The sequence below is a fragment of the Lissotriton helveticus genome, chromosome 2_1 (genome assembly GCF_964261635.1).
Source record: "Lissotriton helveticus chromosome 2_1, aLisHel1.1, whole genome shotgun sequence".
In the NCBI taxonomy this organism is placed as follows: Eukaryota; Metazoa; Chordata; class Amphibia; order Caudata; family Salamandridae; genus Lissotriton; species Lissotriton helveticus.
This window is the reverse complement of record NC_136059.1, coordinates 1,518,563,537-1,518,588,014: the sequence shown is the minus strand read 5'-3', so window position 1 is coordinate 1,518,588,014 and position 24,478 is coordinate 1,518,563,537. Positions and strand designations below refer to the sequence as shown.

The window sequence follows — 24,478 nt, the reverse complement described above, 5'->3', positions numbered from 1 at the left end:
CTGGTGTTTCAGGGATAAGTGATATGGTTTCAGAAGTTATTTTTGGAGTAGTGCTGCATCACAATATCTTGCTTGTGTCACTGGATAAATAAACCAGAAAAAAAGCTGATTAAGAGGATAGCCTTGGATTTAAACAAAAGGTAATCTACTTACTGCTCCAGCACAGACTGTATGATCACACAAATCTCAGCACCCCTTACGCAGTATGCCACTTTGTGCAAACCCACAATATGTATCTAGCTTTCCGCAAACATCTCCAATGTAGCCAGGAGGTCAAATTATTGCCAGTCACTGAGCCATACAAAAGCAGGAAACAATGTAGATTGACCTGAGCTGTGGTTTGAGTTGCTTCCTCCTTCTGAACCATGAAGTTCAGCCAAATTTGATTGTCTCCTTTTCTTTCCTCAAACAAATGAAATGTTAGCATTGAAATGATGAAATTCTGTTGAAAACTACTCTGAGTTGGTAAAAGTAAGTACTAATCAGTTTCAAACTCTGAAATGTTGTTTTTATACGATAACAATTTTGGTAAGCCTTTTCAACAGCAGAGGTTTTTACAGAGCTAGATACAATATCATGAGACGGGGCAGGCTGTTAAATCTCTTTAGTCTCATATGTGGGGAAACATAACTTCATTTCTCAGATGGAAGTAACATGCTGGAAAAGACACATTAGACGGGGAAACTGTCATGCCACCCTCTTGTCTAAACCTGCAGATCTCACATGGAATCCAAAAGAGAGAGGACTGATTGAGAGGAACCAACCACTCCTTTCAGGCTCATCAGTTGAGAGACATTACTATTTTCACCAGAAGATTTAGCGCTTAACAAAATAGAAGGTCCATTCTAGATTGAACAGTAGTTTGAGAATTAGAATTAGTAGAACAAGAGGTAAGGGCAATACTTCATTCAGAGAATCAATTCATATTTCCCAGGAGTTACTACAGGCACGTGTCTAAACATGCCAATGATTAAATCAAAAAGAGACTAGCTCAAGTTACTTTTAGGGGAGGGGGAAGACTCTGATATGTTTTGTCACGGAGTGTGAACACCCAGCAGGTGTGTTCAAAAAGCCCTCACCCACCAACCTAGTTGGTGGCATGCTTCATCATCGGGCCCACCTAGTGGCACCTAGCGTGCCCCGGGTGTGCTTCAACGCCTGACTACAGCGGAGCTGGTATTTTACTGAGTGTGCGGTGAAGATAGTTAAGGAAGTGATGTTAAAACGGCTGAACGGTGGTCCCAGTACCCGAAGGTAAAATTAGACTTTAATACCTGGGCCTCCGTCAGCGGTTAAAAATAAGGCAAGGGGATGTAAGAGGCGAGTTACGACCTCTCACATCCAATGGGTCAACATGTTTCAGCCAGTGCCTTATGACTAGACTGGCTTTCTTCAGGACCTAAAATAAGTGAGTGCAAATTACCTAGTGGGGGTGTAGGGGAGACTATGTGTCTACACGCCCTAAAGTGTATCTACGTGTGAGAGGGGGATTCCCTTCTCAAGACCACCTGTACACATAACATGGAAGGACAAAACAAAACACACAAGGAGAAGGTAGAGTCATTAGGATGTACAGTTTTACGCACATCTGATGCCGTCACTATAGCGAGTGCTGGTGGGCTATAGGCGGCTATGGTGTGATGGTATTGGTGGTACCATCACAGTGGGAATCGCACTGATAACTCGAAAGTGAGGTGTTTTAAGAGACGGAGTAAAACAGGGTGCATTAGTGAAAATGCGGCGCAGTTATCAGTGCGATTCCCACTGTGATGGTACCACCAATACCATCACACCATAGCCGCCTATAGCCCACCAGCACTCGCTATAGTGACGGCATCAGATGTGCGTAAAACTGTACATCCTAATGACTCTACCTTCTCCTTGTGTGTTTTGTTTTGTCCTTCCATGTTATGTGTACAGGTGGTCTTGAGAAGGGAATCCCCCTCTCACACGTAGATACACTTTAGGGCGTGTAGACACATAGTCTCCCCTACACCCCCACTAGGTAATTTGCACTCACTTATTTTAGGTCCTGAAGAAAGCCAGTCTAGTCATAAGGCACTGGCTGAAACATGTTGACCCATTGGATGTGAGAGGTCGTAACTCGCCTCTTACATCCCCTTGCCTTATTTTTAACCGCTGACGGAGGCCCAGGTATTAAAGTCTAATTTTACCTTCGGGTACTGGGACCACCGTTCAGCCGTTTTAACATCACTTCCTTAACTATCTTCACCGCACACTCAGTAAAATACCAGCTCCGCTGTAGTCAGGCGTTGAAGCACACCCGGGGCACGCTAGGTGCCACTAGGTGGGCCCGATGATGAAGCATGCCACCAACTAGGTTGGTGGGTGAGGGCTTTTTGAACACACCTGCTGGGTGTTCACACTCCGTGACAAAACATATCAGAGTCTTCCCCCTCCCCTAAAAGTAACTTGAGCTAGTCTCTTTTTGATTTAATCATATATTAACCGGGGACATGGACTAGCTTTCTGGTCCTACCTCTCTCTCTTGATTACGCATAAACATGCCAATGCACTGACGGTCCTCGTCTTCAGTTCCTTGCTCCAAGACAGCAAATCAGAGTCACTGCCACTCATTTACTAGGAGTCAGCTAGTCAGAACATAGTATAGGACTAGGAAGCCTGCGGGTGAATTATGAACCCTTTTGTCTCAACGAAGTGAGGGATAGCGGGAGGCGGTGGGGGTTTCAAGAGTGAATAACGGATTGATCTGGCAGCTACCTATACCTGTGCTAAGGCGGTCACTCTTTGCTCTTCCATCTGTGTCCTTGTGACTCTTCAGATGTAGGGTTTCTTGTCTGCTCACCCTGCATAACACTTCAGGATTGACATCCGCACCATCTGTAATAGGAAGACAGATAACTCTACTTTACTTTCTCACAAAAAACGTAACTTTAAGGATGTGTTTCAAAATCAAATTTAAACTCTTTGTTGTATGACTCAGGCTGGGTAAATCTTTCAAAATGCTTTTGTGATAGAGCCACCGATCACAAAACTTAAGCTTAGCTATTCACAAACAGAGGTAAGCCGGAGGCTAAAGCATCTTTGTCATTCCTTTTGGTAGACTTACGAAATCCAGGCTTAAATCTGCAACATATGACATGGGGTGCAAGAAAGAGCAAGCGGTGCTATGAAACAAGAATACAAAAAATCGAACTTTCAGACAAGGAATATTCATGTTATGATATACATTTATACAGTGTAAAGTATTTCAGTCTCTAAAGTACCAACTATTATACAGCCCTAAACTCGAACTGATTAAATGTGAGCATAAGGCAAGGTTACTTGCATTATTAAAAAAGTGACACATAAGATTAGCAGCGTAGTCTTACTGGGTGCCTAGCTGGACAAAGTTGGCTAAAGCACACTCGCATTTGTCTGGAAACGAACCGTGAGTGGGTCCCAAACAATCCCACTTTGCTTCACTTCCAGTTTCCTAATGACCAAGGAAGGAAATGCTCCACAAAGTACTTTAAAAACTACGAAGAGAGCCTTCATCCCCAGTCTCCCAGAGGCAAAGGGACATCACCTGAAATCTGCCCCATCTTGCTGGAGGAGCTGTGGGTATGTCGGAGATCCTGATTGGCCTGTTAAGAGAGGGGAAGAGGATATAGCCTGAAGAGGAGAAGCATGGAGTATCACAGAGGAGTGGACTAAATCAAGACAATGTAACCAGCATCGATATGAGTCTTAGAGTGGGAACCTCCCTGTAAGTTTCCTGACCTAGGGTTGTACTACTGCACAGCCTGACACCATGACAGTGATGTTATAGCATGTGAGCAGGAGCAGACTGACTTATGCAGACTCTGGTGGGTGCTAACAATGCAGTCGGAGGACCTGTGACTGCCAAAGGTGGGGGCAGAGGGGAATTTAGCTAGCCCTTGCTACCCTGAGATTCAAGTTCGGAAAAGGTTTTCTTGGCACCGTCTGCAGAACCTTAGTAGGGACAGTGGTTGAGGGTAAATAAGCACTGCTTTTCCATGCCCCCCCAAACAGGTTCTGACAAAAAAAGTCTATATTGAGTGCTTAACCCCTCGCCTCTCCAAAAAAGTGACCAGCCATATGGCACCTCTTCGTGATCCACCTCAGGCAGCTTCAGTTCTACTTTCTAACTTCCCATCTGGTCTTCTTGGCTTCCAGACATTTCTCTAGTACCTTGTATGACATTCAGATGCCCACAAGGGCCACGACCTCCTCGCTCTTTCCTTCCGTCCTTTATTGCCAATAGGTAATGCAGTCTTCGTTGAGTCAACATTCTACTTTATACATATAAGATGCATTGGATTCTACATCCCTGTATAAATGCCTGTCTCTAATTTCTTTATATTCGAAGACTTGTGACGCACCCAGTCGCCAATTATAAAGAAAAGACATCAGAAGTCAACTGCACTAATCTATTACAGTCGAGTTCTGACATCACAATGCCTGCAGTCAGAGCCATCAACTGAAGTGAAAGGCAGGTTGCGTCACAGAATAGCAGATTAAAACAACAAAAATGAAACATTGCTTTACTTTCTTTTGCTCGATTTTTCAACCTTACAGTGAAAAGCAGAAAGAAGTGTATTTTTTGCACTCATATCATTCTAGAAAATGTATAATCTTTCTGCATGTTTCTACATAATCTGAGCTACTGCAGCTTTTTCTTTTTTTTTTTTCTGACTAGTATTGAACTGTTCCTAATATTTGGATGGTTCTTCCGTGATGCAATGATACCATTAAACTGCCTGCACTCACCTGTCAACATGTGTTAATAATGATGTGTAACTATGTACCATTAAATGTAAAACTCCCAATAAAGAAATTTAAACAAAAAAAATGAACTGTTCCCAATATCTTTTTGCAGCAAAGATCTTACAGATTTTTGATGTGTTTAATTTTGCTCTAGAGGTTTTATTTTTATTCTTCATGTATGCAAATAGGCTCTCACTTTCATGTGAAGAGCTACCCACCAAGGTTTTAAGTGGTTTATGGGAAAGGTGATGTGTAATGTATTATATGGAGAAAGTAAAGTACCCCATGCCATACATGAAAAGGATATTGCAAGTCACCTCGGAGCACCACAACCTTATAAAGGAAGTCAGACTTTGGCCTTGTTCCTCTATATGGTTATGGAACGCCTCAGTAAAATGGTTGATAGGGCAAAAGTAAAATGCCTGGTTTCCAGCAAACTCTGTTCCTTGGCATTCCTGTGCCTCACATTTCAGCCTTTCCCCTCTCTGGCTTCACTCACTGATACCAATACCGCTGTAATTTCAAGATCTATTCAATCACAGTTCCCTCTTGACCTTACTGGGGATGATGCAGAAAGCTAAGAATCCAGGAAGTGAAAAAAGCGCGAGTGCTGGAAATAATTCAAATGGTTCTTCCACTATGCGGTCTTGAATATTCACGCACCAGTGTAAATGTATATGAGGGTGTTGTTGAGAGTGTGTGGACTGAAAACATTAATTGTATCCCCACCAAACTATTTTTCACTTTTCACTTACTTGTTAAATTATTAATACTGTTGCTTTTCTCCGGGTCCGGACTGTCCAAGGGACATACATCATCACTTTCTTGAACTCTTAATGAAAAGATTGAGGAGGCAATAAGAGGACCTGTTGTTGACATAAACAAAATATATTGATTAATATACAAATCATTATGCAGTATCATCATTCGTTGAGTAATGACTACAGACAACAAAATGTCTGACACGGTGCAAAATAGAGAGATAAAGAAAAGGATCCATGTACAGGTAGAGGTTCATCTTTGATTATTTACTATATTGTATTGCGGGTTATATTTGGAGACCTCAATAATTTAAGAGAACTCCCTGCAATGTATGCAGTTCCCTGCTTATTTGGAGGCTTATGTCACAATGTTGAAGAGGCTGCTTTTAGTCCCTGGACCCCGATGTTCCTGTCATTAACCCCTCCCATGCTGATGACGAGCTCAGCTCATCATCAGCCACGGTGCTCGTGTGCTGATGACGAGCTGAGCTCGTCATGGCCGTTAGAATGCTCACACGCGGGGATAATTCCCCTGCTGTGCTGAGCGTTCTAAGGAACGGGTGTGGCCGTGACGAGCTCAGCTCGTCATCAGCACACGAACACTGTGGCTGATGACGAGCTGAGCTCGTCATCAGCACCGGGGCGCTGTGCGCGCCCCCCGACCCGGCCCCCAGCACAGCGGGGGAATTACCCCCGCAGAGAAGGGGTTAAAGAGAGCAATGGGTGCAGAGCTGTATCTATGAATAATGCATCACATGTACTGGCTGGACCTGACCAGCTCTACAACCTACACACTGACATCAGTTTTAAATATGGATTTTAAGTTGTTTTCATATAATTTGCCCTGTGTGTACACTTTTTATTGTCCAGCCTGACAGCACTGCTGTCATCAGACAATTAAGTAAGGATCGCTGGAAAGGGGCTTTGATTCCGCCCACAGGTTGGGAGCCAGGTATACTTGTTTTGATTGGGCAGAAGTTGTGTGCTTCCACAAAAACGTGCTTTCCCTCCTCCACACCGCTGTGATAATTTTTAAATTTATTTATCCAGCAACCTGAGCTTGAACTTTTAGGCAACCACATATGGCATTGTAAAGCTATTAAAGTGCCTTAGATAACTAAGTAACGTATGGGCTTTTTTTCTCTCGAAGCAGCACGGGCGAGAGGAGGGCAGTCAATAACTTACACGGATTTTTAAATCTGGCTTGACAGTGCAACTGTCACCTGACCATTTAACCTACACCAATATTATTATATAGTTCTTTGCTTCCACAGAAATACATATGCATTCCCATATCTAGTCTCACGCTATCTGCCTGTAATTCTTTACATTAACATTCAACATTTCTTTAAAGATAGACTTATTGGCATTGCCAGTGCTTGTTACATCCATTGATTAGTCAAAAGAAATAATTGGCCAGTATCCCAGAATGAGTATCTTTATTAACAGGTTTGTAGGATGTACAATCAATGCTTTGCCTGAACAGCTGCAGCAAACCTTCAATGTTTTAATGTGTCGTTATTAAATCTGTCTTCGTACCTTCCAAACCCTTACTTCTATTCATAAAGGCAAACTTTGGGGTGAAAAGGTGTTCAATTACCACAAAAGCAAGAGAGTTAGGATATCTGTTAACTCATAGGATTCCCAACCTATGCAATAGGGTCAGCTTAGGTTAAAATGATGGTGTCTGTGTCACATGGAGACCCACTAGTTCTCAATCTTGCTGTAGAGTCAGGCTGTCTAACTGTCCGAAGCCACTGTTCCTATTTCTGGGAATCAGCACTGGAATGAGAAGTTGTGAGGTGGGTACTCCCATCTCTGGTCCATCTAACAGTACCTCCATCTATATACAGGAGAAGAGAGCTTCCTCTTTCCTTCCTATTCCAGTGATTAATAATTAACTATTGGGGGGAGGAGCAGCGCCAGCGACCAAGATGGCCGCTTGAGCATCAGCTCCGCCGGCCGCCACATCCTGACTTGCCATCCGGCACATCATCCTGAGCCCCGTCCCCACCATCGGGTGGGGGACCGGCGCCTGAGCCACTGGGCGAAATTTCGAACGATTTGGGCGCTCCGATGACTTAACGCCATTTTCTGAAACTTTTGGGCCTTTGGGGCACGTCACCGGGACCTTGCGTGTGGCACTGCCCGCTCTGGAGTTCAACAACAACGGCGAGTGGGACCGGAAGTGCATGGTGGCACTCGATCCACGGAAGTCGTGTTGCATCTGCGGGGCCTCCGGGTTCCCCTCTCAAACTAGTTCGCACAGTGCTCCCCTCTCTGTGCGGCGCAACCCGCAATTGTCTGGCATTGATTGACTTTGCGACATATTGGCTCGGCCTAGAGCGGTTTGCGGAGGTGGTGTCCGTACAGAATTTAATAATGGCAGCGAGGGGGGACCCCGAAAGGCCACCTCCGAAAACATCGAGGACTACCAGGCCGGTTCAGTCCAATAGACTGGAAAAGTATAGTTTCTCCAGGGGTTCCCCGGTGGACGAGAGACACGCTCAAGTGAGTGGCCAGGAGGATGGCCCCTCCGAGGCGGACCCGACACTGAAAGACCTGATGGCAGAGATCACCGGGATCCAGTCTTCCCTCGGTAGGATGGACTCCAAATTGGACACGGTAACCATCGAGGTGGGCTTAATCCAAGCTGACCTAACCAAAACTTCGGAGAAGGTCAAGTCACTTGAGATCAAAACATCGAGTCTCACCAATGATGTGTCGGAACTCCAGCGGGAGGTGAGAGATCTGAGGGTGTCTCGGACTCAATTTGCCCGCAAGCTGGATGAATATGAGGGACGAGCGAGGCGCAATAACGTCCGCATTCTTGGCGTACCGGAGAGGTCGGAGGGACAGTCCCCGGATCTGTTCGTGGAGGATCTTATCCTGAAACACCTAAAACCCAAGGGCCTCAGTAACTTTTTCACCGTGGAAAGAGCCCACAGAGTCCCCGGTGGACGCCCGAAGACAGGGGCGCCTCCTCGTCCTATGATTGTCCGAATACTGAACTTTCGAGACCGAGACACTATCCTGCAGGCTGCAAGATCTTCCAGACCTCTGGCCTATGAGAACGCGTCCTTGCTTTTCCTCCCTGACTTTACCCAGGCAGTCCAGAAACAACGGCAGGGATTTAAGGATATTAAAAGACGGTTGCGCGCCTCTGAAATCAAGTACTCTATGCTGTTCCCTGCCTGCGTCCGGATAGAGAACGACAGCAAAACTTGGTTTTTTGATCATCCCGATGCTGCAGCGGGCTGGCTGGATGGAGTCCAGGGGCCGGATACGGAGGGGGACACCACGATGGGCAACGAGGAACAATGATCCTTTTTGATCGTGTCAGTTGACTATGGTGGTGGGGGCGCTGGTTTGATCGGGGCGATCTCTTTTTCCCCATTGACATTGCTAACATTTTTTGGGTTTTTCTCATGGAACTTTGTTGATGGGGTTTGAATGTGGGTTGGGATGGTGGAGGTTGGTGGCCTGTTGTAAGGTCCTCCTCCGTTTTCTACATTTAGATTCCGTAGTTAGATCTGGGGAGACAGGCACACTGCTAGTTGGGGATGTGCATAAGTTGCATGCAGGGGTGCAGGGTGGGGGGTTTTTGTTGGTTGATTTGTGTTTTGTTTATGACCAATGTTTGCAATGGATGTCACGGAATGCTTCAGAATTCTCGGGGGATGAGTATGGCTTCAGCTAGATTGGGCTTGGAAGTGTCCGTTCTCAGTTGGAACGTGAATGGTTTGGGAGACAAGAACAAACGTGCCGTGGTGGGGCAGCTGATTAGGCGCCGTTTGCCAGATGTGGTTCTGCTCCAGGCGACTCATCTTATTGGAAAGAGATGTATGGCGCTGCACAGAGGAGGGTATAAACTGGTTGCGCACGCCGATTTTACCTCGGGTTCCAGAGGGGTGGGGATTATGGTTAAAAACTCCTTTCCGTTCACCATACAAGCTACCTGGTCTGATAATCGAGGCCGCTATGTCGGCATCTCTGGACTCTGGGAGGGTAGGACTATCACGTTCCTCTCTATATATGTTCCCCCCGCATTGCAGTCAGACACCTTTCGCGACCTGAGCAGGGTGTTTTTGTCATTGCCCATTGGTATCATGGTAATAGGGGGTGACTTTAATGCTGTTATGGATGGAGAGATGGATAGGTACCCCTCCCGTGTATTGTTGCCCTCTCGTAGATGGTTGTCAGATTTTGTCTCCGGAACGGGTATGGTTGATGGGTGGAGACTCCGGCACCCCGGTGACTTGGAGTATACGCATGTGTCAGCAGCGCACCACTCTCTCTCCAGAATCGATCACGTGTTAGTGCCTGCGTCGCAGGCGATGTTCATTCAGCAAGCAAGTCATTTGGCCAGAGGAGTATCTGATCACTCGCCGATTTGGCTACGACTGACAGTCGGACCAAGTAATGTGGCTAGGGTGGCCCCAATTAGCGCTTGGCGGTTGAGAGACCCCACTACCAAAAAAGAGCTGGTGCGTGCAACCGATAGCTACTTCCGAGAGAACGCAGGGATGGTTGACTCTGACTGCTCTCTCTGGGAGGCTTACAAAACTGTAGTCAGGGGGAGGCTCTTTCCCTAATCTCTGGGCAGAAGAAGAAGAGTAGGGCGGAAATCAACAGAATTGAGGCGGAGCTATCGGCCTTGGAAAGGGAGGTCTCCACTACTGGGGATCCGGGTGATATACACCGCCTCGGTCTCCTTAGAGATGAGTACAAACGCCTGGCGCGCGATGGGGCGAGAGAACAACACGCTAACACCCAAAGTAGAATTTATGAACACGGCGATAAGGCCGGGAAACTAATTGCTTGGTTGGAGAAGGGTGACTGGGGATCGCGTCTGGTACCGGAGCTGCAGACCACGGGCTCGGGAGTCACGACGGATCCACAGCTCATAGTGGACGAGTTTGCCCGTTATTACGAGGAGGTCTATACTTCGGTGGGGTTGTTCACGGTGGAAGAGAACGCGGAGGTCATTCAAGATATTCCAATGCCCGTTTTGTCAGCCGAGAATAGGGAGTTCTTGGATTCCGTCATAACAAATGACGAGGTTGCGATGGCTATCCGGGGGGTTCACTCCAGGAAGGCCTCGGGCCCGAACGGTATTCCCGTTGAACTTTATAAGCTACGCACAGACCGTCTGGCACCGTTCTTGAAGGATATGTATCTTGAGAGCAGAGAAAATGGTGTACTCCCTTATGACCAACGCATCGCTAATATTATTGTGATCTATATAGATGGCAAGCCTCGCTTGATTGCTCCTCCTACCGCCCAATTTCTCTTTTAAATGCGGAGCCTAAGGTCCTGGCTAAGCTGCTCGCGAATCGGCTGGTGAAGGTCATCTCTGAGCTGGTGCACCCGGACCAGTCCGGCTTCATGCCGCGCCGTAACACCGCTCTTAACCTTCGTAGACTCCATGGGGTGGTGGCGGGCGCCGCTCGCATCCATGAGCCAGCTGTGCTTTTGTCTCTGGACGCCACTAAGGCGTTTGACAGAGTGGAGTGTTTTTATCTGTTTGCGGTGTTGGAGAAGCTCGGGTTTGGGACGGAATTTATACGATGGATCCGTCTCTCGTACTCGGCTCCGTTGGCCCGGGTTGTGGTGAACAATCACAAGTCCCGTGATTTTCAGCTAGGGAGGGGCACCCGTCAGGGATGTCCCCTCTCACCACTCTTGTTTGCCCTGGCCTTGGAGCCGCTTGCGGCTTGGGTTCGATGGGATAGGTCAATTAAAGGGTTGCGTTGGACTCCGGAGTGGGAGGACAAAATTTTGCTCTACGCTGACGATATCCTCATGTATTTGACCTCCCCCCGGCAGTCCCTAATTGTTTTTCTGGATGTCTTGGCGATCTATGGGAGATACTCGGGTTTCGCTATTAATTGGAAGAAGTCGGTCCTCTTTGTGTTGAGCGGTGAACCCCCTAGAGTACCAGAGAACTGTCCGGTAAAAGTAGAACTGGTAGGTTTCCGCTACCTTGGAGTTCACATTTCTCGGGATCCTAAGGTACGCTTCGAGGCTAATTTGATTCCCCCCTTGGCCAGACTCCGTCGAGATATTGCAAAATGGAAAGAGCTGCCGCTTTCCCTATTGGGTCGGGCGGTTCTGTTTAAAATGATGGCGCAACCACGGTTTTTATACGCTTTGCAGAACTTTTTCGATCCCGTGCCCCCCTCTTATTTCACCGAGATAGAATCGCTGCAGCGCCAGCTTCTCTGGGCCGGGAAACCGCGGATCGCATTATCCAAACTAATGTTACCCTGGTATGACGGTGGGATTGGACTGCCCAACATTAGGAAATATTATTGGGCCTCTCAGCTAGCCCCTATCAATCACGCGGTCTCTGGCTCCCCGGCTGACACCGGGTTTGCCATGGATCGTGGCCAATTGCCGGGGGATGAGTACACCCGGATTTTGTATGCTAGACGAGGCAGATTTCCTCTGTTGGGTCCGACGTCGGCTTCGGCGCGGGTGTGGCACGAGGCCAAACGTGCTCTCAAATGTGAAGGTAAGATAACAATGGCAACACCATTGTGGAACTCGGAGGCTTTGGGTAGCCTGTGGAAGTCGAGGGGTTTCGATCGCTGGGACCTGATAGGTATCTCGCAGGTCCGAGATATGTGGGGTAAGAACGGGATTCTGACTTTTGAGGAATTGCAAGCCAGACACCGACTGAATGAGAGCGAGCGATACCGCTATTTGCAAATTAAACATGCACTGGCGGCGGCTATCCCTCGCGATGTGAAGCCGCTGGTGGCCTCTCCGCTGGAGGATCGAATCCTGGATGGGTATCTCCCCACCAAGGCGATTTCTCTGGTTTACAAGAAATTGGTCAACCACACTGAAGATCCTCTGGCGAAAGTACGGGAACAATGGATTGCAGATGGTTTGGTTTTGGATGATGAGGACTGGGGGGAGGCTGTGTCCTCCCCTCGGGAAGTGGCAATCTCCTTGAGACTTCGGCTGGTGCAGCTTAGGATCCTTCACCGGTCCTACACCACGGGTCCAGGGTTGTGTCGCATGGGGCTCGCTTCAAATGCAGATTGTCGAAGGGGCTGTGATGTGCCTGGTACCTTTATGCATATTTTGTGGGAGTGCCCAGAGATTCATAAATATTGGACCAAGATCCACGAGATAATGAGTGAGGTGTGGGGAGTACAGACTGCACTTGAGGCACGCCGTTGTTTGCTTAAGGTATGGGAGCCTTCCGACCTCACGGGTCATGGTAAGCTTTGGGTCACTCTCGCCTGCATGATCGCTAAGCGAAATATTGCCCAACTATGGGGCGCCTGCCGAGCTCCTCAGATTGGGAAGTGGATGGAAGACCTTGACTGGTGTATGTTTCGGGAGAGAGCTGTTTATGTGGCCAGAGGGAGACCCGTAAATGGGGGAAGATATGGGAGGTTTGGAATGCTTACCGAGGGGATATCTGTACACCGCCAGAAACAGATCCAATTTGTGAGGACATTGAGGCACCATGAGCCCGTTTTTACACTCCTTCATGATTCTGTAATGCTGGAACCTACACTCGCCGATACTGGTTTGCAGACGTCCACGGCATGATGGTCTTGTTATTTGTATTTGTTATTTATGTTTAATAAAAACAATTTAAAAAAAAATGTAACTATTAATTTGAAGAGCCATGGGGGATTTGGACGCTCCAATATTCCACGGATAATTCTTTTGAAAAATAAACAAACAAAATTGGAAAAGGTAGCAATTTTATTAACTTTCGTCCAATGCTTGGTACATGGATCCTCAAAGGATTCAAGGATTCAGGCGTTCTGATAGGCTGGGAGCAACTGAAAACATTTGTTGCAGCAGCCATTACAGGATTCCAGGCACTTAAGTCTGCACTCTGAAAAGAGTGGTAAAAGGGACCGGGGGAACACCTCCAACCACAAGGAGGATGTGAATTTTTACAAAAATGCACCATACATGGCCAAAAGGGTAAGCTATCACTAGTCGCTTTAATGAAACATGGCCAAAAGCCAAGCCCTGTGCCCACATCATGCTGTATAATAGCATAGCACTTACACAGGTGATTCAAAAGCCATGTAGCAGGTACAGAGCCTGATAAAAGGCTAAATGCAGACATATTTCTCAAAAAGCATAGTTGGGATTGAGTGCACAAGACTGGGTAGGAATGTTGTCAAGCAGCCCCCAGTTAACCAGTAGGTCTAGGGCCTGGCCAAAAAGAACCTACCTTCAGAAAGTCCCAGTGGTGCACAGAGAAAGGTCATGAGCAGTGGGAGAGTTGGGTGCACAGGAGGCTGTGTGCAGGGCATGGCTTAGAGAGCTTCGCCATTGGCCAGGCACTGTGGCTTAGTCCCACTGAATACAGCCAAAGGCAATGTAGAGCAACAGCATATGCCTCGTTAGAGTTTGAGCTCAGGCCATAAGGCTTAGGTCAGGCCCTATGGCCGATGTTCGCTGCCTCTGGTAGAAGTATGCTCACAGTGGCGGTTGGCTTCCCTGGATGTTGGGCAAAGGGCCTGGCTGACCCTATAGAACCAAACCCCATAAAGTCAGAGTTGGTTATATTGAAGGAGGATGTAGCATATAATGGAAGACTCCACCCACACACATAAATTCACTGAAACTTAGCTCAGGGTACGTTATGACTTCTGCTTATAATACATCAACACATGTTTAACTAAACCTCAGAAGTTCATTTAAAAACATTTTAAGTGAATGGTGAAATTGAGCCACTATGATGAATCTTCATATGCAATGGTCCTTATGGTCTGAAATTAACTAAAGAGATGTGATCTAGTCATTCTGCTCCAGAAATTGTTATGGCATTGCATAGTTAGTACATACAAGGCTCTTCAAAGCGAAATAGTTACGCAAACCCAAGCGGGATGGGATAAGAAACAAAAGCTACTTTTGTTGATTGATATAATATGAAGAAATCAGGTGGGATGAACAATATCGAATACCACCATTGAATAATAAACAAATTCAAGAGAACTTCGAATGATGATTTTTTTATTTAAATTCATGAACACAATTTACCCCTTGCCCGAGGGACACAGGCAGTGCTCAAGGGGACAACCCCCAATTGGGGAATGCTGCTTCTATTTTAGACTGTTCACACTCAAGTATCAGAGAGTGACACCCTTTATGAACGCTACAAATTGAGTACGATTCAACACCAGATTGGAATACAGGGAGGGCGCGATCCACTAAATATGTGGTTAGTACATGATCACCTCGAAGGCTGTTTGGTGTAGTCAGTTGAAAACAGGAACAAGCCAGGCAAAAAGTGCAAGAAATTCAGAGATGTCAACATAGCGTGGTTACAGACAACAGAACAATTTTAACACCTTCACTGCTGAGGTTGTCTTTCCATTCCTGTGGCACAGTGCTTAATTAAAAAAAAATGGCCAGGGCCAAAGTATTTCACGGCAGGCCAATGCAGCGTGTGCAACCTGCCAGTGCTGCCAAATGCCAGTACCAATGTTACCTTATTACCAAAACACTCCAATAAAAAAGTGACCATTTAGATTACTCTATGTCACTAAACCTGCAACAATGGCCTGGATAAGGTATTGTTATTTAAATTCAAATGAAAATTACATTGAATCTTTAAACAATCTGTGGATGAGCTCTGCTAAAAAATAGACTGACAGCACCACCATATGGTAGATTATCAGAAATAAGTGCCATGGCTGAAAAAAAGAATGCTGAGCACTAGAAAGCACTGGCATGATTTAAGCACTTCTGTGGCAGACACTTTCTTTAATGTTTACACTAACCATTTACAAATATTGCAGGTTCATACCCGTGACATTTGAGCCGCATGCCAATGAAATATATATATATATATATATATATATATATATATATATATACGCCTCTATGGCGCACTGTGCATGCTTTTCATAACATAGTCAAGGGGCTAACTATCTATGCTGTACCTTAAGGCTTATACGATGTTTACGTTGAGTTAATATTACATCACTTCCAATATTAGTTTATAAAAAAAGACTGTACATAATACACAAACGTTATAATCAAAACAGAAATAATCACTCAAGATACATTTACTAAGAAACTTGCCAACAGAAGTTCCAGCTCAAACGTAAATCATTATTTCCTTTACTACCAAGCAGCTTAGAGTGGGAGAACTGGAGCTGAGAGAGGGGCGTCGACACAGGGCCTAGGTCTATCTGTGTCAAACTGCCTAGGTCAGGCCACAATGGTCCGGCCCCATCAGGGGAAAACTTCAGCCCGAGAGCCTTGCATTAGCTCTGTAGGTCCAGCTGGGTTCAATGTCTCCCCTTTTTACAGGCTTCTGTGGGCATTTCCGGGCTGACTTAAACTCAAGGAGCTCAGGACGCTCGGTGTGCATTCTGTGGACCCCGCTGTGGATGGTGAATCCTGTAATGCCAGTGTTGCCTGTGATTTGGGGGACAGATTTAGCCGGGCGCTTGAGCTGCACTCACTAGCTGGTGTCCCGGTTGGAGGCTTGTGCTTGCCTAAGGTCCTGGTCGTTGCAGTGCCCCCTCTCTCAAAGAACTTTGGCCCCTAAAGCATATTCCTACATTCTGTGTCAAGCAGTCCTGCGGGTGCCGCTTTGGGAGGAAGGCTGCGCTTCACAGTGTTGAGCTGGGGGGTGCAGGCAGCGGAGGCGGGTCCCAGGCACACCCTGGTTGGCAGGCAGCTCGGAGTGGCTTGTGGCGGGAGCCTATGCGTTTAAATCACAGTGCTGGTCAATTCGTCTTGAAAGATACCGGCATTTGGCTGTTGATCAATTCATTCTAGATTATCGATAAGATTACTAGTGGGATTACCAGTTTTTCTGTATTATTCCTTGGACATTTCTGGGTAGTTTTTCTGTCAAGTTTTTTGCCAAATGTTATATGCTCATTCAGGGTCACTCAGAAACGTACAGTGTAGGAGTGAAGCGCAGCAGAGATATGGGCTGCAATATGGGCAAAAATACCTCTAAAGTGTGTGCTTCAAGCACAGACAGGAGAATAATTACAGCTCCTTTAGTTTCTGAATCACCCAATGAATAGTGTGAAAATTTGCTAAAATATTAAGAGCTCACTACAGATACTTTGAACTAGGGTAGTGAACCGAAAGGAGCTTATAAAAAAAGCGATGTGTCTTGAAGGTAACAAAAAATACGATAAAGATTATATGTTATCTATGATGCAATCTGGAGACACAGTAAGTGAGATGGTTCTCTAGTAGTCCGTAGACAATACGTAAGTCAAGAAATAAATGTGCGTTTGAAATTAGCAATTGGAAAAGAAGAATCGCCAGGTATTATGACAAGGTAACACTGACATGTATTTGACGGATATCCAAGTTCATACAAGTGGAATAACGATTTGCACGTACTCAGAAGGCAAATTGGGGATTCAATCTGTGGACCTATGCCCAAGTAAGAAGCGGGTTCACAAGTTTCAGGCAGATGTGCATACCAACAACAAAAGAGGGTTGTAGCTGGATTTTTGTGTCCCTCATGGTTTATCATGTGCAACTCATGAGCTTGTGTCTGGCACCACCAATAAGATAAGAAAATACATGGGTAAACTTAACAAACCTGAGAATAAATCAGAGCAGATGCCGGCAGTTATAACTGCTGGTTGTACATCTCATCAATATGCATAAAACAGATACATATAATGGAAGGGAATTTGAAACTGTCAGCACCAAGAACCATCTTGTGTATAATTTTGAGTGATACATCTTTTTTGGTGACCGTTGATAAATTCTCAGATATACATGATCAATCAGATATGCCATGATGCTCATAGATTTAATGGAAACTATGATATGGGATAAAAAAAGATCATCAAGCCCAAATGCTGCCACTGAAAATAAATTCCAAATGGATAATGTTGATATTCCACCAAAACAAAAAAGACTGTCCCATTCTTGATCGATCTGTCCTCTACACATGATGATATCAACCTTTTTGGCAACATTGGACAAATTGCAAACTTGGATGCAACTGAAGGAGTATTTTCAGGTTACAAAATTGAGGTCCTGTCCGGAGATGCTCAAATCAACTTAAATTGGATAACCCAGATGAATAACAATAGATTATGCTGTCAAAAAAGGGATAATTAGCCTTAGAGCATTCACCAATTCTTTATGATCATTTCAATTTCCTTTATTGATGAGACTAGGGCTTCCTGATCCTTCCTTTAACTGTCAAGCTGTTGGTCATTCAGTCTCATAGATGGATCCCAGTCGCATTCGTTGTCTTAACTATAGATGTCTAATATATATGCTGCCCAGTCCTCCTAATCAACTGGGCATGTTTCACATTTTTGCATCCACCCTAAGCTTTCACTGATCACTTCCTAGATCTCCCTCCTCGTAGAGAGGTTATTACCTCTGTCCATATGATTTCCTTCTCATTCTAATGAATCCTTCTGATCTCTTTTCCTAAGTTATTCCTATATAGGCTTCTCAAGAAATCCCTGGTAGCAAGGTTATCGTTAAAGGCATCCCTATTTTCCTATTCAGCTTTACTTTAGCTTTCTCTTTCTCCGACCATGATTTTACCATAGGCCTCTTTGTAATTTTTCTGGCCATGTATGCAAGGTTTCTAACATTGTCGATTAACTTTTCATATTCTTCCACTATCCCACAAAAGGTCATATCCTTATACGCTTTCAATAAGTCATGACATCTAACATTTTAATTTGAGGACCAGATAATCCTATGTGAATTCTGACAAGAGTGGATGGAGTTGTGGGGTGTTCCTATATAAAATGGAGGATAAATAATGTAAATAATGAAAAGGAATGCTTGGCCATGGCTATTTACCCCGCTTGTAAACAATGCATATCTTCATTTTATCATGTGTTTGTATTTTGCATTGCTTTAGGCCAAGCAATAAGGACACTTATTGCCGGTTTTCGAGGTCTTCTGGAACAATGCTTACAGGACTTAATTCCAACTGTATTGGCATGCAGTAATATTAGATAATGTTAAAGTGTGAGTAACTTTTGGGAAGTAATAATGAACGGCCTGGTCTGACTGGATAAGGCATTATGAAATGCACTATTAAATTAAATTGCTGCTAATTACCCACTTAGCACTTTAGTATATCATAGGATTATATATATCTGCATGTGCCGTGTCCCATCGACCAGGTTTCTGAAGATAATGGTTTGATGCCCATGATATAATCTGTGCACATCGTCACTTTACTATTTGTTTGCATTTTGCGCTGTTTTTGGCAACTGCGGAAGAATTCTTCAGGTAATGATCTTGAAATAAGAAAGCAGATGCTGTATAGACAGGCAGACTGAAAAATTCTTATTTGTTATAGATATGAACAGCAGTTTGCTAAAATGATATTAACAGACGATTGGTGTTTCTGTACTTCGTTGTTGTTCTTCTTTACCCTTTTCTACGTTCAGTAGGTACTGGTGGCATCGTTCACTTTAACAAATTTAGCACTTGGTTGCAAAACTTGAGAGAAGGTAACCACTGATTATTTATGAGCAGTGCTGAAGAATATGTTATGTTTTTACCTAAAATGATTTTTATTGGCTAACTGTGAACAAATAGTGTATTTATAGATGTTTCAGCTAAATTAATTAACTAAGGGCTAGGTGTAGGTAACTGGGAAATACCGATTCCTAAATACCGAATTTTACTGATTCGGTATTTAGGAATTGGTATTTCAGATGTAGGTAAGAATTCGGTAAAAAAGTACTGAATTCTTAATATTTGTTATTACCGAATCGGTAATAGAGATTCGGTAATAACGAATACCTACCCATTCATTCCTATGGGCTTGGAAGCCCATAGGAATGAATGTGAAGACATTCTGTATTACAGATTCGTTATTACCGAATCGGTAATACCAGGAGGTATTTCAAGGTTGCCAGGGTGTCCAAAGGACAACCTGTTGCACCCCTGAAATGTGCATGTGTGCACATGTGGCACACATGCATGCCCTAAGGGCATGGATGTGTGCCACATGGCACACTTCAAAAAGCAAAAAAGTGCTTTTTGAAAGGAAATCGCTATTTACCACCAACTTGGAGTTGGTGGTAAATAGCGATTCCTTAAGGCTGAGGTGCACTGTTTTAAGTGCTACCTACATTGCAGTGATTTATCTCCACTACCTGTGGATTAGTTACAATTGATGGCAACATTTTTGTGACTGTAAAAACAAAGTCCATCTTTTTCTTTTCTATTTTTGCTTACTTTTTATAACTTTCTGTCGTAAATTCCTATACATGTTTGATGACCTTATTGCAATTTGTAGTCACAAGTGCTTAGTTAAGTGCTCAAGACATGTTTGCCTGTGAAACCGTCAAGAGCAAATGCGGATATTGGGAGGTGGATCGGTATTTTCTGGTGAGAAATTCCCCCAGGACCTGGGGTGAAGTGCGCCAAATGAGGAATAATCTCAGAGATCACTATGCGTGCACTGATTTCTGCATATTTTTCATTAAGTCCCCTCACTTTTCCCAGACAAATTCTGCTAGGTTTATGCTAGCGGAAATTCAAAAATGTGTGGGGTTTTCTCCCGGATTTCCAATCCCGATTCAATTATAAACTCCTCATAAGAGCCTGATCAGGATTACACATGTATTGCGGGTCTGAGTGAACTACTAAAACTCAGGTGTTGCAGCAACATAGTATATGTGTAGACCCTTTCATAAAGTGCTGAATTTTAGATATGTGATGTGTTTTCTTGTTGTTTTTGACATTAATAACCTATGATGTTAAAGGTGTATTCTTTATAAAAATGGTTATTCCCAGTTTGAAATCTGGTCCTTTATTTCAACTCTTCCACTCAATCTTTCTCTTGTATTAACGGGATATTCTGGCGTCTTCAGTCCTGCTCTTTCTTTTAAGATTTAGATACAAATGTTTTTGTACCATGCGTAGGAATGCAGACTCGTTCTTTACTAATCATTTAAAAATAATTCGGCTGAGAAAAGTACTATGTATTTGAAGAGTTTGGAAAATCTACTGGATTCTATTAAAAACGATTGTGATCTATCCAAAAAATAGAACAAAGAAAAAATGAAAAGTGCTTCATATTTCATTGCATACATCGACTTGATACTAGGGAGCGCAATAATATTACCCAGCGAAGTCAAGGCCTGGTGGATTTCCATCATCACATTCCTGTAAAGTTCTTTCTGCCACTTATGTAGAAGCTTCCACTCATCGTCAGAGAAGCACGCAACAACATCATGGAATGTAACTGGTGCCTGAAATAGTAATACACAAACAATATATTATTATTTAAATTAAACTGTTCTATGAGTTAGTCTCCAGACGCAACGAAAAAAAACTGTTTTATGCTCAAATCCTTGTAAAAGTCAGTGAGTCTTACACCTCTCTGAGAGTGGCAAAAGTGGAGCCAGTTTGAATAAGAATACAATTTAAATACATATATGTCAAATCACATAAACAGGAAACTCTGCTGCAGTTCTTTATAACGCTCATCATTTTATTTATTTATTTTTATTTTATTTTGAAAGTTTTATATAGCGCGAACAAGATCTTTGCAGATATCAGAGCGCTTTACAGAGCAGGGAATACCAAACAAGAGAATGAATACGTGAGGGAGCATAATAGTACAGGTGAATCAATAATGCAAGTAAATAGTCAGGTAAGTGAAACAATAATAAGGTAAAACACATATTCGAAGGGATCTAGCAGAATAATACAGGAAAAACACATAGTCATCGGGATCGAGCTGGGTAATATAGATCGGTGCAGATACTTTACAGATCCAAGTTAAAAGCTCAAGTGTATTTGGCCATGAGAAGAGCTTTTACTTCTTTCTTAAAAAGTGTGGTTGAGGAGATGAGCCTTGTTTCAGGAGGGAGTGAGTTCCAGATCCTGGGAGCCATTCCTGAGAAAGAGCGCTTATACGTTTTTTCCTTCCTGAATCTTCGAGGTTTTAGCAGCAGATTGTTTGTGCCTCTAGTGTATCTAGAGCCGCCCGAGATTGACAGCTTCTGAGTGAGGTATCCGGGAGAGCTCAGGTGTAAAGCCTTGTGTGTCATGCAGCCGATTTTCAGATGTATTCTGGCTTCAAAAGGCAGCCAGTTCAGGGATTTCAAGTCAGGGGAGATATGCGAGTGTTTTTTTGACCCAGTGATGAGTCTTGCTGCAGTGTTTAGAGAGGCTCTTAGGGGTGCAGTAGTGGTTAACGGAAGACCGCAGAGGGCGATGCTGCCGTATTCAATACGCGGGATTACTAGTGCTTGTACTGCAGTTTGGAAGTCTTTGGCTGGTAGGAAGGGTTTAAGTTTCCTCAGGGTATTGATTTGGAAGTTCGCACCCTTAGTAGCCTTGCTGATATGATGCTGCATGTTGAGATTGGAGTTGAGGGTTATGCCTAGAGATTTTGCTGAGTCCACGATGGTGGGTAGGACATTGAGTGCAGTTAGCTGTTTAAGCCACGTTTGGGTGGTAGAGATCTTCGCGGGAGGTGAGATCAAAAGGAACTCTGTTTTCAGAGCATTGAGTTTGAGATGATTATTGGCAAGCCAAGATTGGGTGCTTCTGATCGTTGAGTTCAGGAGTAAAATGTCATTGGGAGATTGTAGTTTGAGATATAATTGAGTGTCATCTGCGTACATGTGAAAAAGTACATTGGATGCTTGTAGCAAGGTGGTGAGGGGTTCCATAACTAGGTTGAACAAAGTTGGTGAAAGGGAGGATCCTTGGGGGACACCTAACGAAACAGGTATTGGCGAGGACATCAGGTTGTTACTCTTGAATTTCTGCGACCTGTTGTGTAAGAAGGAGGTGAACCACTTGAGAACAGTCCTAGATAGACCCATTCTTGTGTTCAAAAGTTCGAGTAAGTTCTCATGTTTAACAGTGTCGAATGGTGATGAGAGATCAAGAAGGATGAGGAGGCAGGTATCATTTTGGTCTAGCATTTGTAGAGCGTCATCAATTATGTGGGTCATGGCAGTTTCAGTACTGTGTCCTGCTCGGAAGCCTGATTGATGAGCGTTGAGGAGATCAAACTGATCAATGTGTTTAGTCAGCTGCAGTTGTGCACATTTTTCCAATAGTTTGGCGAGAGTGGGAATATTGGTAATGGGACGGTAGTTGTTTAGGTCGGATGGGTCGGCGGTAGGTTTCTTTAGTAAAGGTGTGACTTGTCCAACTTTGAGGGAGTCAGGGATGGATCCTTGTTGGAGCGAGCTGTTGATAATTTTAGTCCACAGTGGAAGGAGCCATGGGGTGAAGTCTTTGACAGCGTTGGCAGGGAGGGGATCCGTGAGGTGATTGGACGGTTTCAAGGTGCTGAGCAGTTTGCCTATTTCTTCTTCGGAGTAGGTGTCAAAGGATGGCCATGTAGCATTGTTTTTTAGTTCAGTGGGTGTTATGCAGTTGGATGTGTTGTAGAGGCTTGCGTCAATGCTGAGATCACTCTTTATGTTGTAATTTTTTTGGGTAAAGAAAGCGGCGAAGTCTTCACAGGAAGGTGCTTTGTCAAAAGAGCTGATAGGTTGGGGTTGTTCCTTGGCTTGTGTTCTGATTAGCTCAAACAGTTTTCTTGGTCGGTTTTTTGCTTGGTCGAGCTGGAGGCTGAAGAAGTTTGCTTTTGAGCGCTTTATTTTCCTGAAGTAGGCGTTTCTCTTTTTCTTCAGGGTTTTCAGGTGCAGTGCAGAGGGAGCTGTTCTCCAGGTGTGCTCTGCCATTCGCATGGCTCGTCTATCTTCATTGAGACTCCCGTCGTACCACGGATTGGATATTTTAGCGGAGACTCTTTTTAGCTGCATGGGAGCAGCCTCATTAATTATTGACGTCATGGCATTGAGATAGTGGTCAGTCAAGGATTGGACATCTGTAGCGCCCGTAGGAGGGAGCAGTAGGTCGCGGCTGTTTGGGGGTAGGGAGTCTGGGTTGAGTTTTTCCAGGTCTCTTTTCCATATTTTAGGTCTGGAGGATTGAGTCGTGTTGAGTTTGATTTTTTTATTGATGAAGAATGTGATGATATGATGGTCTGACCAGTCACAGGGTTGGATAGATTCAAGTTGAATAGCGTCCTCCTTGGCGATGATGAGGTCGAGGATAGAACCTTTCTCATGGGTCGGGCTGTTGCATAATTGTGTGAGGTCCAGGGCTTTGAGGAAATTTTTTAGACTATTTACCACCGCATCATTGAGATCGTTCCAGTGGAGGTTGAAGTCACCAAGGTATATTTGGGTGAGCTGTCGTCCGGCGTTAGTTGAAATCATGTCCATGATTTGTTGGGCGAAGGTGAGGTTGTCTCTGGGTGGGTGGTAAATGCCGTGAAGAGAGCATATCGGTTTGTCTTCACTGATAATATTGAGGCAAATGTATTCGCATGAAGTTGAGGAGGGTAGGGAAGGTGCGGAGACTTTCAGAACAGAGAGGTTGTTCCTGTATATGCATGCAATTCCACCACCTATCTTGCCAGACCTGTCAAGCCTAATGATGTGGTAGTTGGGTGGAACCAGGATGTCCATTATAGGTGTGGAAAAGATCATGCCTTGAAAGCTTTGAAACATGAGCTTGTTTGTGTTTGAATACAAGACAACTACACAGTGGTTTGTCCCTAGATACAGCGATCTCACCTAAATCGTCACTTTGGACAGTAGTGGCACCTATACTGGGGAAATTAAATGCCACTGTTGGGTACCGGACCGCTTGAGGTCTTGAACTAAAGAAAGGGGTGATGACTTTGGCTCCCCATGTAGTAGTCTGGAAACAGAAATCTAAATAGATCTCGCCAGACAAAAAACAAGAAGATGCCTGAAAAACCTGTTAATCAAGCAGTGGAACATCTATGGAAGTACCAGCAAAATCCATGGATCTCAGAAAAGTAGCAGACAAGAACAACTTCCAGAGCATAGGTACTCATAGACATTTTCCCAGAGGTCAAAATATATGGTCTGTAGTGTGACCAAGGGCCGCATTTATGCCAACAGGGTGGTTTTTGAGTGGGGGGTTGGAAGGTGGGC

The 24,478-nt window shown here is 44.5% G+C and overlaps 1 protein-coding gene across 2 annotated transcripts in view; it reads right to left on the bottom strand.

Annotated features, from left to right (window-relative positions):
• LOC144818744 (uncharacterized) overlaps positions 1–24,478 on the bottom strand; it is a 397,421-nt gene that overhangs the window by 364,212 nt on the left and 8,731 nt on the right. For both annotated transcript variants that reach the window (XM_078676448.1, XM_078676447.1), the window contains exons 2-4: positions 20,605–20,731; positions 5,508–5,618; positions 2,749–2,862 (exon numbers count right to left, since the gene is read on the bottom strand). In XM_078676448.1, the coding sequence (XP_078532574.1) occupies positions 2,749–2,862; positions 5,508–5,618; positions 20,605–20,731 (352 nt within the window). The remainder of the gene's footprint in view (positions 1–2,748; positions 2,863–5,507; positions 5,619–20,604; positions 20,732–24,478) is intronic.